Source organism: Aplysia californica, unplaced genomic scaffold, assembly GCF_000002075.1.
Source record: "Aplysia californica isolate F4 #8 unplaced genomic scaffold, AplCal3.0 scaffold00081, whole genome shotgun sequence".
Lineage (NCBI taxonomy): Eukaryota > Metazoa > Mollusca > Gastropoda > Aplysiida > Aplysiidae > Aplysia > Aplysia californica.
In genome coordinates this window covers 158,606-171,609 of record NW_004797351.1, presented here as the reverse complement: position 1 = coordinate 171,609, position 13,004 = coordinate 158,606, and the positions used below count along the sequence as shown (strand labels likewise).

General features: G+C 41.0%; 1 protein-coding gene across 1 annotated transcript; it reads left to right on the top strand.

The window, feature by feature from the left end:
• The first annotated feature begins 542 nt into the window (after positions 1-542).
• Positions 543-10,419, top strand: LOC101852911. Its single transcript, XM_005094385.3, has 6 exons — positions 543-692; positions 2,279-2,427; positions 3,759-4,068; positions 4,830-4,976; positions 6,687-7,672; positions 9,116-10,419. The coding sequence occupies exons 2-6, from the start codon at positions 2,303-2,305 to the stop codon at positions 9,948-9,950; spliced, it is 2,403 nt and encodes an 800-aa protein (XP_005094442.1). The 5' UTR covers positions 543-692; positions 2,279-2,302; the 3' UTR covers positions 9,951-10,419.
• The last annotated feature ends 2,585 nt before the right edge of the window (positions 10,420-13,004 follow it).

Here is a 13,004-nt window from a genome sequence, read left to right as displayed (position 1 = left end):
CAGCTTGTATTTAACTCACAGAAAGTTAATAATAACCAAAAAACTACGGATACTGATATGTTCTGTTTTCAATTCTTCTGTACATAGATCTAAAACATGAAAATTCTTGTTGAAAAAGGGCAAAACATGTCGTGAATGGCGTTACGGTAACTTGCATAATTTTGCTTTTGTTTTGTATAATTTGGCCATCTAAATTTGCATAATAATTCTTCGGGGACAGATTATTATGTTTCAAGGATTACACTTTCAGCTCAAAACGCTAGCAGACGGAACTCATCTATTGTTGAAATGTGAAATCCACAAACATTCAATAACTTTCTTAAAAGCGGAAGATAATTTTTGAACGATTTTTAAACCAGAATGTTTGTGCAACGTTTCGCGATGAAGACTAATTTAAATTTAAAAAAAAAAAAGAAAAAAGAACGGGCTGGGTGAGACAATTAATTTGTCACAATGGCTAGATCGATGTCAAGAAACGTGCTTGCTTCAGCGTTTGTGCGAGCAGCTCGCCCTCGGAACACTCCTCAAGGGTCACAGACATGGGAAATAACTCTATTGCCGTTAGAAAAATAAAACATGCTTGAGGAGGGAATACGTATGGGCTACGAACGAAGCTATTGACGAACGGCTTCACAAGTAATAGTTCACAAGTTCTAGAGATCTAGAATCTAGCTCTAGATTACGTTTAACAAGTAAGAGTATATGATGTGTACATCAGAGTTAGTAATGATTAATACATAAGTATGAGTAGACCCACAAAGACATTATAAACACCGATCTTCCCAGTCACATCGTATCAGTATCATCAGTCGTTGATCGTTGACTGGTCTGTTGGTCGGATGATGAGTATAGTATGAGTGATCAGGCAAGGCAGTTCTGAATGAGCGCAACAAAAACTTGACCCAAGTCATCTTGATCTTGACACTGGTACAATTTTTCAGTGGATGCTACCCAGTCTCAGGCTTGTCTTTAATTCTAGACTACTAATGCCTCACATCATTTTTATAAAAAAGTAAAGTTGTTCCGGCATCCGATCCGGACATTGGGCTTGGGCGGGGATTGTCTTGTTATTGAGACAACAACTTCCTGGGCCTTCGGCATATTGTGGTAGGGGTAGGGTGGCCAGTTCACTTCCCGAACTCAAAGTCAGGTACCCATTACTGTTACTGCTGAGTGGGCAGGAGGGGCGAAAAAAATCAGCTTCCGAACCGAGGCTTGAACACTGACTTTCTTCTCTGCTTCTGAGACGATCGCACTAACCGCTCCGTTAGTTATTATATTACAGACTTCAACATAAAAGTTAAGGACCACCTTGACAGTCAGCCCTCATTTAAAAAAAATCTGGAAAAAAAGACAGCAAGGAATGTTTCAAAATTTTTTGCTCTGAAAGTGTTAATGGGTTAAAATTTCTGGTACGCATCATAAACGGACGTATGGTCTCGAACTGTGTTCACTTTGATGGCAGTATAAGCCGCCGTTTGCGCAAAATCCAGTATCGCATCAACATGCCACCAAGACGAATGCTGAGAGACTTTGATCATGCCAGAGCTATGGCATGGCTGCAGGATGGAGTTGGAACCCGAGAAGTTGCCAGAAGGCTTGCAGTGTCACACTCTATCATTGTCTGCTGAGGCAGCGCCATCTAGCCACTGGATTAGTCCAAGAACGCCCAGGTGCAGGTCCACCCAAGAAGACTACTCAGAGTGTTTGAAAGTGGTCCTTAACTTTTGTTGAAGTCTGTATAACAAACGACTACTAGTAGAACAGAGGGGTAGGGCTTAGGTTTGGGGTAGGGTTAGGGTTAGAGATCTAGGTCTTTTCTACTTTATTGTGTTTTAGGGTGGTCGCTCGTATAGGGAAATCCTTCCTAGTATTATACACTACACATATTCAATCGAACCTGCCCAGATGGCTACTTAGAAACTTTGTCACATATCTATAAATTTCATCCCCCCCCCCTCCTGCCTTGTGTTTTTTCTTGATATAAATCTAATCATAATGGCACTGCCTAAAATGATAACGGATAACCTGTCTAACGTGGCTGCAGCCACTATATAATATATTTTATCAATTAGCCAAAAAATCCTGTCTGATGTTTTTTAGACTGGAAAAGAATGGGAGTGTTTAGCAGTACTAGAAAAGAGGACTTCCAGTCAGGCTGCTTGTGTAGTCTGGGGAAAAACAACATAACCTTTGAAGAAGTCTCTGTGTCAGGATTAAAGTCAGAATCAGATGCTCTTAATTTTATCAGTATATTTCACCTCTTTCTCCTTTTCAGAGTGTTTCTCCGTCACCCACCAAGATGATAATTCAAGTTGATGCAAAGGCCAGGGTGAACCTGGCTACCAATTTGGCTTCTATGCAGGAAGCTGGGGAGCTGTGCGATTTTGCTGTCATCGTTGGGGAGTCCAAAATTTTAGCTCATAAGTAAGTACTTCTTAATTTTCCTTTTTCTTTTTGATATTTTGAAATATATACAGGGGAACCTGTGTAAGACGGAATCGCAAGGGAGCCAGAAAAAAATTCCATCTTAGACATTTTGCGTCTTAGACAGGGGAATTTAGGGGGAGATGGAAAGAGGGGGGGGGCAAAGGCCCAGCCGGTGGGATCGAAGATTGCTTGTCCGGTCAGCAAGCAGTGGTCAAAACTTCACACCTCTCAATTGCTATCCTGTTTAATAATGACATGCCAGCTTACTTTTCAAATTACCACAAAAGCGCTTGTCTTTCGTAGGACCACTGTTTGACCTATTGAAAACAGAAACGATTGAACATCTCCTTTGCTTCCACCCTTAGCCCCACCCACCAGGGTAACAAGCACGGTCAACCAATACCACCCCTTACTGCCATCAAGTAGGCTAAAACAACGATTCGAGGAACTGTTTTCTTTGGCTGGCCGTACGATCAGGGCGGAAGGCTTTGGTCAATCTTATTTCACACCTCTAGCTTCTGGCTACCCAAGGAAATTTCCGTAGTGGCTTGCTACTCCAGCACTTTCACTGTCACTGGTGAGATTTCACACCCACACTACCCTGACCATCTGCATCTCTCAGGGCTCACATGATGGGGTTACATCTACCCCCAAATTGCACCCCTACTCCCCTTCCTTGCCCAGCGGCATGGCCATCATGGCGTTTTGTTTAGAGGCGGCGGTACCAAACTTGCGAGTTTTGTTTCAAATCAGGACTGAGCGGGCAAAGCTTTTTCCGTCTTAGACAGGTGAAATCCTCAGAAGGGAGCGGATTTTTCTTTCTGTTTCCGCGTTGGGCAGGTTTCCGTTTTATATTGGTAATTAAAGAAGAATATATCGGGGGACAGGGAGATTCCGTTAAGACAGGTTTCCGTTTTACACAGGTTTCCGTTAAGGCAGGTTCGACTGTACATATAAATACATGAACATTGATCGGTAAATTTTAACAGTGATAAAATGATTAGTTGAAATTTGAATAAATGGGTAATTGATACTCTTCCATGTTCACTTCTGTTTTAAATATCATGTTCGTTTTCTGTGAAACCACAAGTGATATAGATGAAGCAAGATTTCCACTGCAGCATATATGTTCAGAACTTTTTCAGATTGCCTGAATGAAGAAGAAATTACTGAGGAATACTCTCAGAGCAAAGGCAAAGGGCAGTACTTTTTTCTGGCAGCTACAAATACATGATCTAATATTTAACTTAATTTAAGTAACACATTGCATCAAAACTTGTTTCTTTTGGATTAAAGTTAAAGGGTTAATTTGAAACGTGAATCCACAGGTGTATCCTGGCAGCGTCGTGTGAGTATTTCCGCACAAGTTTCCGCTTCAGCCAGTCCTCCGAGGCATCCTCCAGTATTGACCTCTCACATCTCGGCTGCAGCATGTCCGTGGTGAAAAATATTATTCAGAGCTTCTACAAAAACGAGATCGAGCTGGAAGAGTCTTCGGTGGAGGCTGTACTGAGACTTGTCGATTACTTCATGTGTGAGGATCTCCGGTTGTGCGTGGAGGTCTTTATGGATAAGACTCTGGGTTTCCACAGTGCAGTACTGTACTTTCAACTAGCCCTGCAGTACAGGCTTAACTCGGTACGTAATGAATAAACTATTGAAGAGTTGCAAGAAACTGGATCTCTGTAAAAAATCACGAAAAGGTTGCAGAAGTGCCTCGACTCAAGAGAAATAAATAAATGTCCTTTGTAGAGGTGTTTATTCTGCCCTTTCGTGATTTTCCTCAGTGCGTAAAATGCAACCACCCAAGTGGTGTCTGGAATGGAAGGGATTTTTTGTCTGAAGATCTATGAGAATATGAGAACTAAGACTTTGACTGCTTTATTTTCCTTGCTCTCCTTTGATCTGCTGTGTTTTATCAAAAGCCAAGAATATGTTTGAAGTTTGCCTACTTCATCTAGCGCGATGAGTTTTAAATTAAAAGTTTTTCACTGGAGTATTTGTTATTTAAAATTTTGGTAAAATCATAGTCCAAGCAGAGTAGAATAGACACAACTTTTAAGGTCTTTAGTTCTTTAAGTGGTGAGGTTATTTAGGAAATGCAAAATGGTGACTGTTTATCGTACACAAGTTTGTTGCAGTGGTGTGAACATTGTTATATGGAATAATAGTAGAAAGGAGAGACAATTTCAACAAAATTTCTGATTTTGTGTGCCTTTGGTGTTTTCTTTTTTTTTTCATTTCGAAATTTGTGATTCTCAGAGTTTTCTTTTGACATTTTCAGTTCCCTGAAATTTGATTTGGTTTTCATGTCATAAAAATTTCAGTTTTTAAATCTGTGTTTGCTCTTTTTGGGTCTTTTCTGACAATCATGTCTCTGATAATTTTTTTGTTCTCAGACCAGTCTCTTCCGCAATGCCCAGTGCTACCTATGGTTCCGGTTCCATGACTACTTCCTCTATCACCCAGACACTTTGGACTCCAGTGTAGACGTGTTACGAGCTTTTCAACAGTACAGATTGTTTCATTTCTGCTCCCCTCTGCAAGTAAGTTTTTGAGCAGATATTTCGTGTTATTAGGCCTTGTGTTCTGTGAGCACCCCCTGTGTTTTTTAAACTGACTGCCTATCTGCCATATTTTTCATTGCTGTCTGTCATGCACCCATTATTTCAATGTATATTTTTAAAAAATTACAGTGACTGTGACAGAACTAATTTACATAAAGTTATGAATATAGTGGCGGTAATAATGGGATAAAAAATATTCTGAACTTGCAAACCGAAGCGGCTGTGCAGAACTTTGACCACAGCATATATTACAGCATAGGTAGGCAGAGTTAAAGTAGTCTTCTTCTTGGAGACCTGACCTGACTGTTGCTGGCTCCTAAACAACAGTGACAATTTTAGAAATTTTTACGGTAGTTGGAACTAAAAAACTAATTGATTTATTTTTTGGAAATGTGTATAGGGTCTCTATAGCATAAGAACATGCTTCATCACTGTCATTACACAAGTGCCTAAGTCATTTTTTTTTTTCGTACTTGCAAAATGCAAAATATGCGGATGTATTGTTTGCGCATAATACTGTAGAATAGCATGATCAATAAAAAGCCTTTATAAGAAAATACCCAGATTGTCTCTCATAGCTGAACAAATTTTGTTCTTGGAGATGGAATAATTTTAAGGACAGCAAGGGCATGTACAGAATCAGAAGGATGTTCAGTTATCACAATTATCAAAACCTTACTCATTTGCAAATTATGTATGAAGATGTTTGCAAATATTTTTGAATTGGTTGTTGTATATGATGGTAGACTAGGCAATTCAAAGCATGGTGCCAGAATCTCATTTAGTAACTAATACTTAAAAGGAAAGGGAGAAAAGGTCAACGGCATGATCATACCAAAGTAACAGTGACCTTTTGAGGAGTGTTAAAAGAGCCTTGGTTTCACATATTTCTGGTTATTCCTTTTTTCCATGCTCATGGACTACAGTATAACCCACTTATATCGAAATCCGATTTATAGACATTTTGACATATCGACATATTTTTCATTTACAAAATTTTTCCTTCAATATCTTCACTAAACAATATCTCTTAGATCAACTTTTTTTTGGCCCACTCTGCTTTATTGACATGTTTCCTGGGTACCTGGCGAAGCCCACGAACATAAATGAGGGATTAAGCCACGTTAACGGTTAACGCATTAGTTCTTCATTAAGTCAGCATACCCACCAAGTAGCCTTGACACACCAGGCTTTAGAAGGTCATATAGGACCTACACAGTGTAGTCTCCAACACAGTATGTACAGTGCCTCACAGACGTGAGCGTCTCGCGCGCTGGGCATCACCTCCCAACCCTCACTCCCGATTGCTCCCTTCCCTTCCCCATTCCATTCTCAGTCTGTCGCTGCAAGTGCCACGGTTGTTGAGTCAGTGCCTTGCCTTTCCATTTTCCCCCCACAAGCGGCCATAAACAGGTCGTACAAGGATGCTACAACAAAGTTTGCACTGGTTTAACTCTAACCCCCCTCCCCTCTGCCTCTTGTCAGTTTCAAGAATCAAGGGAGGCAACCAGCTTAAAAAAGTAGTGTTGTCTTTTAAAGCTGACCTCCCTTGTTTTTTCCTCTTTGGCTTTATATTTTCATTTATTGACATCAAATCCACTTCCCAAAGCATGTAGATATAAGCAGATTATACTGTTTGTCCCCATGGGAATCTGTAAAGTTTTTTTTGCTGTTCTTTGTTTCGTTTAGGTGCTCGACTTTATGCTGAGAAATCTCTCCCATGCACTGTCAACAGTACAGCATTATGATGCAGAAGAGGCCTCGAAAGAATGCTGTATAGAAAGAATCACTCAGACATTTGAGATCATTTCGTCCGTATTTGACAATATGGAGCGAGCGGCAATTAAAAAATGGACACCATACTTGCTGAGATTTGTCCGGAAATGGATGATGAAGGGAAAAATGTTGAAGGCATTTGGTAGTCTGAAGAATCATGTACACGACCTCAAAGAGAAGCTGGTGACTGAAGCTTTAGGTGAATCTGAAAGTTCTCGCTCAGTGGAGGAATCTAAAATAGGGGAGGTACTTGAGATTCAGTCTGAGGAGATGTCAGAGAATTCGAGCAATGGGAATGCTGAAAACACTAATCTAGATTTAAGTGGGCCTCGTGTTTTGAGCAGACCATCTTTGGGATCTGCTAACTGTGATGCTCCAGACAATAGTAATGGTTTGTTATGTAGTGCAGCAAACTTTAGTGCAAGTTCAACTGCTAGTGAAACGGTTACTACTCAAATGACTCCTGCGTGTCGCCTGTGGAAAGTGAATGGAAGAGATGCCTTGAGGTCCAATGGGTTTGAATGTGCTCCTGAGCTTCGTAACCCGGAGAGCAGTGTGCCTTTTGTCGCTGATGCCCTCAGTGTGGTTACTTCCCCTACCCCTGATTCAGCAACTGCATTAACGTCTCCCATGTCACCGAAAGATGTCCTTGAGCGGCACATGTCAGAGATTCTCGTTGTCCTCGCACCGTCAGCAGAAATGTCGTCCCAGGTGAACGTGGTGGACGCGGGCAAGTCGTGGCCGCTGGTCAGTAGCCCTCAGCTTGAGCTGGCCTTGTACGATGTGGAGCTCAAGACCTGGAGGTGTTCTGGGAGGTTGGAGTTTCCGCTGCCAGGGGCAATGCTGGAGAAACACATGTGGAGACTGGCCTTCTTCAACAACTGTGTTTATCTGTTCAGGTGAGAACATCGCAGAATAAGTGATTTGTCACAGAGATAAAGAAGAAAAAGTGATAAAGTAGCTGCAAAATTTTCTTTAAATGTGCATGCAAACTTGACAAGAATCAAAGGTAAAGAACTTAAGGCTTCGGATTTCAGTTTTCTTTGTTCATAAAAGAATATTGAGCTTTGGTGTACGTAATTTTTCTGCAGGCAGTTTGATTGTAGTAAGGTTAACACATGGAAAGGTACTGATTGATGTCCTTTCTTAGTGATGTGGCCGTCTGCCATGTTGCTGTAGGTGGAACTTTTTTCATGTCGTTTTTAAAAAAATGTTGGTGTCTATAAAATTCAATGACAAGCACATCTGGTCGGGTTAAGCCGTTTAATACTTAACAACTAGTAAGTATACTCTATTCACATGTTCTGCTCGGAAGAGACACTAACCACATGGTCTCGTGCTTATATACTGCTCACAACACTGATAAGGGTAATCACTACGAAAGGACGAAAACAGCTCACGACAGTTACGGGTGGTCACTAAGAATAATGGACGAGGACAACTGGACACTGACTTATTGTGTTAAATCCCTTAAACATGTTTGACAGTGACAACACTGCAGTGTCTAAGGAGTTGTAAGTTTTGGGAGTCAAAAGCAGTTTTTGTCAAATATGTATTGCAGTTTTGGGCTTCAAAAAAGTGAATGAGCATCATTGTTTAAGTATAAGTAGCTCGTCACAGAGTAAGCTTGTTGAGAAAATTCCTTAGATTCTCTCAGGTTGTAGAGCTGAAGGAAATGTAGTGTTCTAAGACGAAAGTAGTTTAGTCCCTTCTTTTGCGATCTTTTTTGCTATGCTTAGGTTTAATTGTGTGGCCTAAGACTGGTCTTCCAGTTGATACCCTTGCTTGCATAGTAAACCAGCATCAAAGTTGTTCGCTAAATACTCGAGTTTGGTTCCTGTATGGGAAAGTTTATTTTATCTAGTATCTGCATTATGTTGCTGCAATATTCTGTCACTCTCAGCACACAGTTGGTTCTGAACAACAAGATTGAAGCTGCCCGTCTTTTTAAGTTGTTTATGTTGTGTCTATGGAGGAGAAGAATACATTATAATCTATCATCCAGTCAGCTTTTCCTCCATATGCTTGTGCTGTCATGTTCCTTGATGTCAGCAGTGGTATTGTTCTGGTTGACGGTATTACTGGTAATCCTTTCTTTTCAGAATAGAAGTGCTTGAAATGTATGAACTTGTTTACTTGTCTGTTCTATTTGCCTGCATTCAGAGTTCAAGTTGTTGGGAAAAAGTTATCAGAGCATCAGAGGTTTCAGAATTCTTATTGCCATTCTATTTTCTGAATCAAATAGAAATTTTGACTAAATGAAGCAAGATAGTACTAGTGAAATAATGTTCCTCTTCAATTTTCACTGAGTTACATTTTTGTGTTCTTTTTTTAAATTTCAGTCTGGTGAAAGCTACTGGTATTGAGTATGACCTGACTACAAAGAAGTGGACTTTTCTCAAATGTAGCGAATTGTTTGCGCCTCACAATGAAGACTCCCCTGTGAAGAGTGTCATACCAATTGCTGTAGGCAGCAAGCTCATTGTCTTGTCTATGAGTCGATCCCCAAGGACAGATGGCTCATACTGGACACAGCAAAATTTCCATGAGTTTAACTTCCAGACGAAAACGTTTACTCACTCTGCGATGGTGCGTGATGAGCGCATTGACCTCCCGGTCACTCAGTGGACAGTACATGGAAACACCTTGATCACAGTGAAGGCTAGCACGATGATGTATCGCCACCTGTCTCGCATCCAGTACATACACGTGTTCGACGCAGACACATCGTCGGTGAAGACACACAATGTAGTGTGCGCTATGGAGTCGGGAATTAAGGTTCTCATGAAAGGTTCGGTGGTCTATCTGTTAGATAAGGAGGGCTGGTGTCGCTCGTACGACTTGGGCAGCTCTGAGTGGACAGGCCTCACCCGCTACCCGACGCAGACTCAGACGTCTTTCACCAGCCCGTACACTCAGGAGAGTGTGTACCCGGCTTTGACGCGTGTCACGTGCCATGCTGGCAGCTCTCGCTGGGAGGTGACCACCAGCCCCAGTAACTGCAGCGCGTACATGCAGGAGGTGCTGGTCGCGGACGACGGGTCGATTGCCACCGAGCACCATGCCCCGCCCCCATTCCAGTTCGTCACTGGGTTGTGCCCCGGCATGATGGCCAGGTCCATGCTTGACCAGCTGTCCCAGGCACAGTTTGAGTACTGTGAGTCAAAGAACTGTTGAATGAAAGAAGAACAACGAATTGTTGAAATACTCTTCTTATAAAGCCACTAGAACTAGAAGATGGGTGACTTGATTGCAAATAGATGAGTAAGAGACTACTATTCCATGTACACATTCACAGATAGGTTTTAGGGCTTGACTTCTTTTGATTCCATTTTGCCTTTTGTTCCTCTCTCGTTTAAGCTTCTTGTAACTTTATATATTATGTAATGCTTTTAACAAGGTGCTTTTTGTACAGTCTTGATATAGACTATTATGCTTGAAACATTATATAATGTGTAAAAATGTAATGCAACAGAAACTTCCTACTCATCTATTTGCAAGTAAATTTTATGACGTGTTGCTCTTCTGTTTTTATGTGGCTGAACGTCTTGTTGGGAGGGTGATTAAGTAACCTCTGTTCAGCTGCAGGCTATGCTCCTGCCCTGGAGGTGTTTTTCTGTCAAATACTCAAATTTTAAGTTCTTTTTTTTTAAATTTGATCTTTTTAAAATTTGGTCACCAAATCTAAGTTTATGATTGTCCCTTGCTGTCTGTAGCTCAGTTTGCACTGTTGTTGTCCTTGTCACTCATATATGTTGTTGAGTTTGGGCCTTTCTGATTGATTATGATGTTGTAAAGTGTGCTTTTCTGCTCCTGATACTTCTAGTTGCCTACAAGGTTGGTGGTTGGCGGGTGCTCTGGTGTGGTTTGCTCCTTCTTTCCTATCAAACATATGTGGTCCTTATCTCTCCTTCTTTTTTAAAATGTTTGCTACTCTCTTGTAATACCTCTAATCTTCGGCGCTGATATATGACCTTATTGTGTTGCAAGTGCCATAATAAAACTCTTACTAATATTAAATCTGGTCTTTCAAGGAAGTGGAAATGTTGATGGTGATCGAAGAAAGGACTCGTTCAGGTTTTGTTGTCACTGGCCGTGGAATCGCTGTTCGACTTTCATGATTATAGTAACTGATTAGTTAGCAGTGTGAAGTACTGATGTGGTTTGAATATGACCAGTGTGTGTTGAAAGATTTTGATGTACATGTAATTTGAAGAGAAAATTGTCATATAATATTGTCAGTGTCACTCCACAAGTGCTTACATGTCATTTTTTGAAGTTTTAAGAAAATTAAAGAAAAGGGACGTCCAAAATCAAATCCTTCACAAGGGCACTCAGGATTTTTCAGTTAAAAACTAGGAAGGAAGTACCAATACAAAATGAAACTGTATTGTAAGATGCTCTTTGATGTCTTTTTTCGAATAATAGCTTTATCTGGAGACCTCCAGAAATTGGTTGTGGAATGACACTGATAATTTTGTGTCCTTTTTTTTGCTTGTACGGTACTCCGAGGGTCTTTCAAAAAGTTTTGTCTCCAAGTTCATAATTTCTTTATTACTGATGCTACATACAAACGTTATACACCAAATGAAAGCTTAGGATGTCTGCTACAGGACAATGCCTTTACTTTTCAACATAGTTGCCTTCTTTATTGATGCAGATCCGCCAATGTCGAATAAGGTGTCGCATGCTGTCGGCGAAAAATTAATGTGGTTTTCCTCTGAACCAGCAACGCACATCTTTTTGAACTTCATCATCATCTGCGTAACATTTTCTTTTGGGGTACTCCTTCAACTTAGGAAAAAGACAAAAGTCAGATGGAGCAAGGTCTGGACTGTATGATGGGTACGGTAAGGTCTCTTGAAATCGGAGACTTTTCCTGGCATCTTGAGTTTGTCAACTCGTGTGTGGACGGGCGTTGTCGTGGTGCAAAATTGCATTTTTTCCTTGCCGAACTCGTGACAGCCATGCTCCAAGTTTTCTCAGGGTCTCAACATATCGTTCAGAGTTGATAGTGGAACCTTGTTCCAAAAATTCCATATGAATCAGACCATCGCAGTCCCAAAACACTGTCATAAGCACTTTCTTTGCAGATGAAACAACTTTGATCTTCTTGGGGCTAGGTGAGCCAGTGTGCCTAATTTTTTTCGATTGTCTTTTGTTCTCTGGGTTACAATGGTGTACCCAAGTCTCGTCTCCTGTGACTATACGGCGTAAGACAGCTTCACCTTCATCAGTATAACGAGCCGGGGGTTCATCACTAACTTGACTTCGGTTCAATTTCAGCTTGGGTGACATGTGGGGAACCCACCGTGCATACACTTTCCTGTAACCCAACACATCATGGATAATACACTGAGCACTCCCTACAGAAATCCCTAGCATTTCACTGACATCTCTTACTTTGATCCGCCGGTATGCTTGGATGATCTCATCCTCTCCCTCCTGGTTTTGAACATCACTGGCAGAGTTGGGACAACCACAATGAGCTTGGTCATGCAAATCTTTCTCTGCTGGACTGGTTTCAGCGAACTCCTTTGTCCATCTTCGAACAGTACTTACGTCTACTCATGTTTCACCAAAGACAAGCTTCATTCGCCTCTATGAATATCAATGGGTGCAGCTCCCTCTGCAGTAAGGAACTCAATAGCAGCTCTTTGCTTTAAGCGCACATCCATAGGTTTGCTGGACGCCCTTTTCTCTTGGGCGACAATATACCCTTGCTTCCATGATGTAAACAGCAATAGCATAAAGGTGTGACATCATAGCATAATTTTGTTTTTTGGGGTTTGAGAGTATACACATTGAAAGTCAATTGTGTACAAATTTCATGAAGATATCTTGAATAGTTTAGAAGTTATCGGAGAGGAGGCAAAACTTCTTGAACGACCCTAGTATATTTTCCTGAAGTTCCAGTAATTTTGAAACTGTGTTAAAATGTTTCAGTATTTTTCGCTGATAGTCCAAGCACCCCCTCCAACCCCCCTATTTTTTAATACGATGTTGTCGTTTCTCTTGCCTTCTGTTTTGAGTGCACTGTGTGCCAGATGTCAGTCAGAGATGACACCTTTAATTTTTTTGAGCAAGCAAAAAAAGCTTGTTCGGGTGTGAATACTGTATAATCTGCTTTAGGGTGGCTGGAAGGTGCCGCTGGTATTCCTTGCAATTTTTGCTTTTATTTGTCATTTATTTCTCTTGTGATCTTGCTTTTGTCAGCTCTAAATGATGTTT

Excerpts from the sequence above, each read along its gene's own strand:
- LOC101852911 (XM_005094385.3), top strand. The coding sequence starts at position 2,303 with ATGATAATTCAAGTTGATGCAAAGGCCAGGGTGAACCTGGCTACCAAT. Across the intron at positions 2,428-3,758 it reads TCCAAAATTTTAGCTCATAA|GTGTATCCTGGCAGCGTCGT; the intron begins GTAAGTACTTCT and ends GTGAATCCACAG. Across the intron at positions 4,977-6,686 it reads ATTTCTGCTCCCCTCTGCAA|GTGCTCGACTTTATGCTGAG; the intron begins GTAAGTTTTTGA and ends TGTTTCGTTTAG.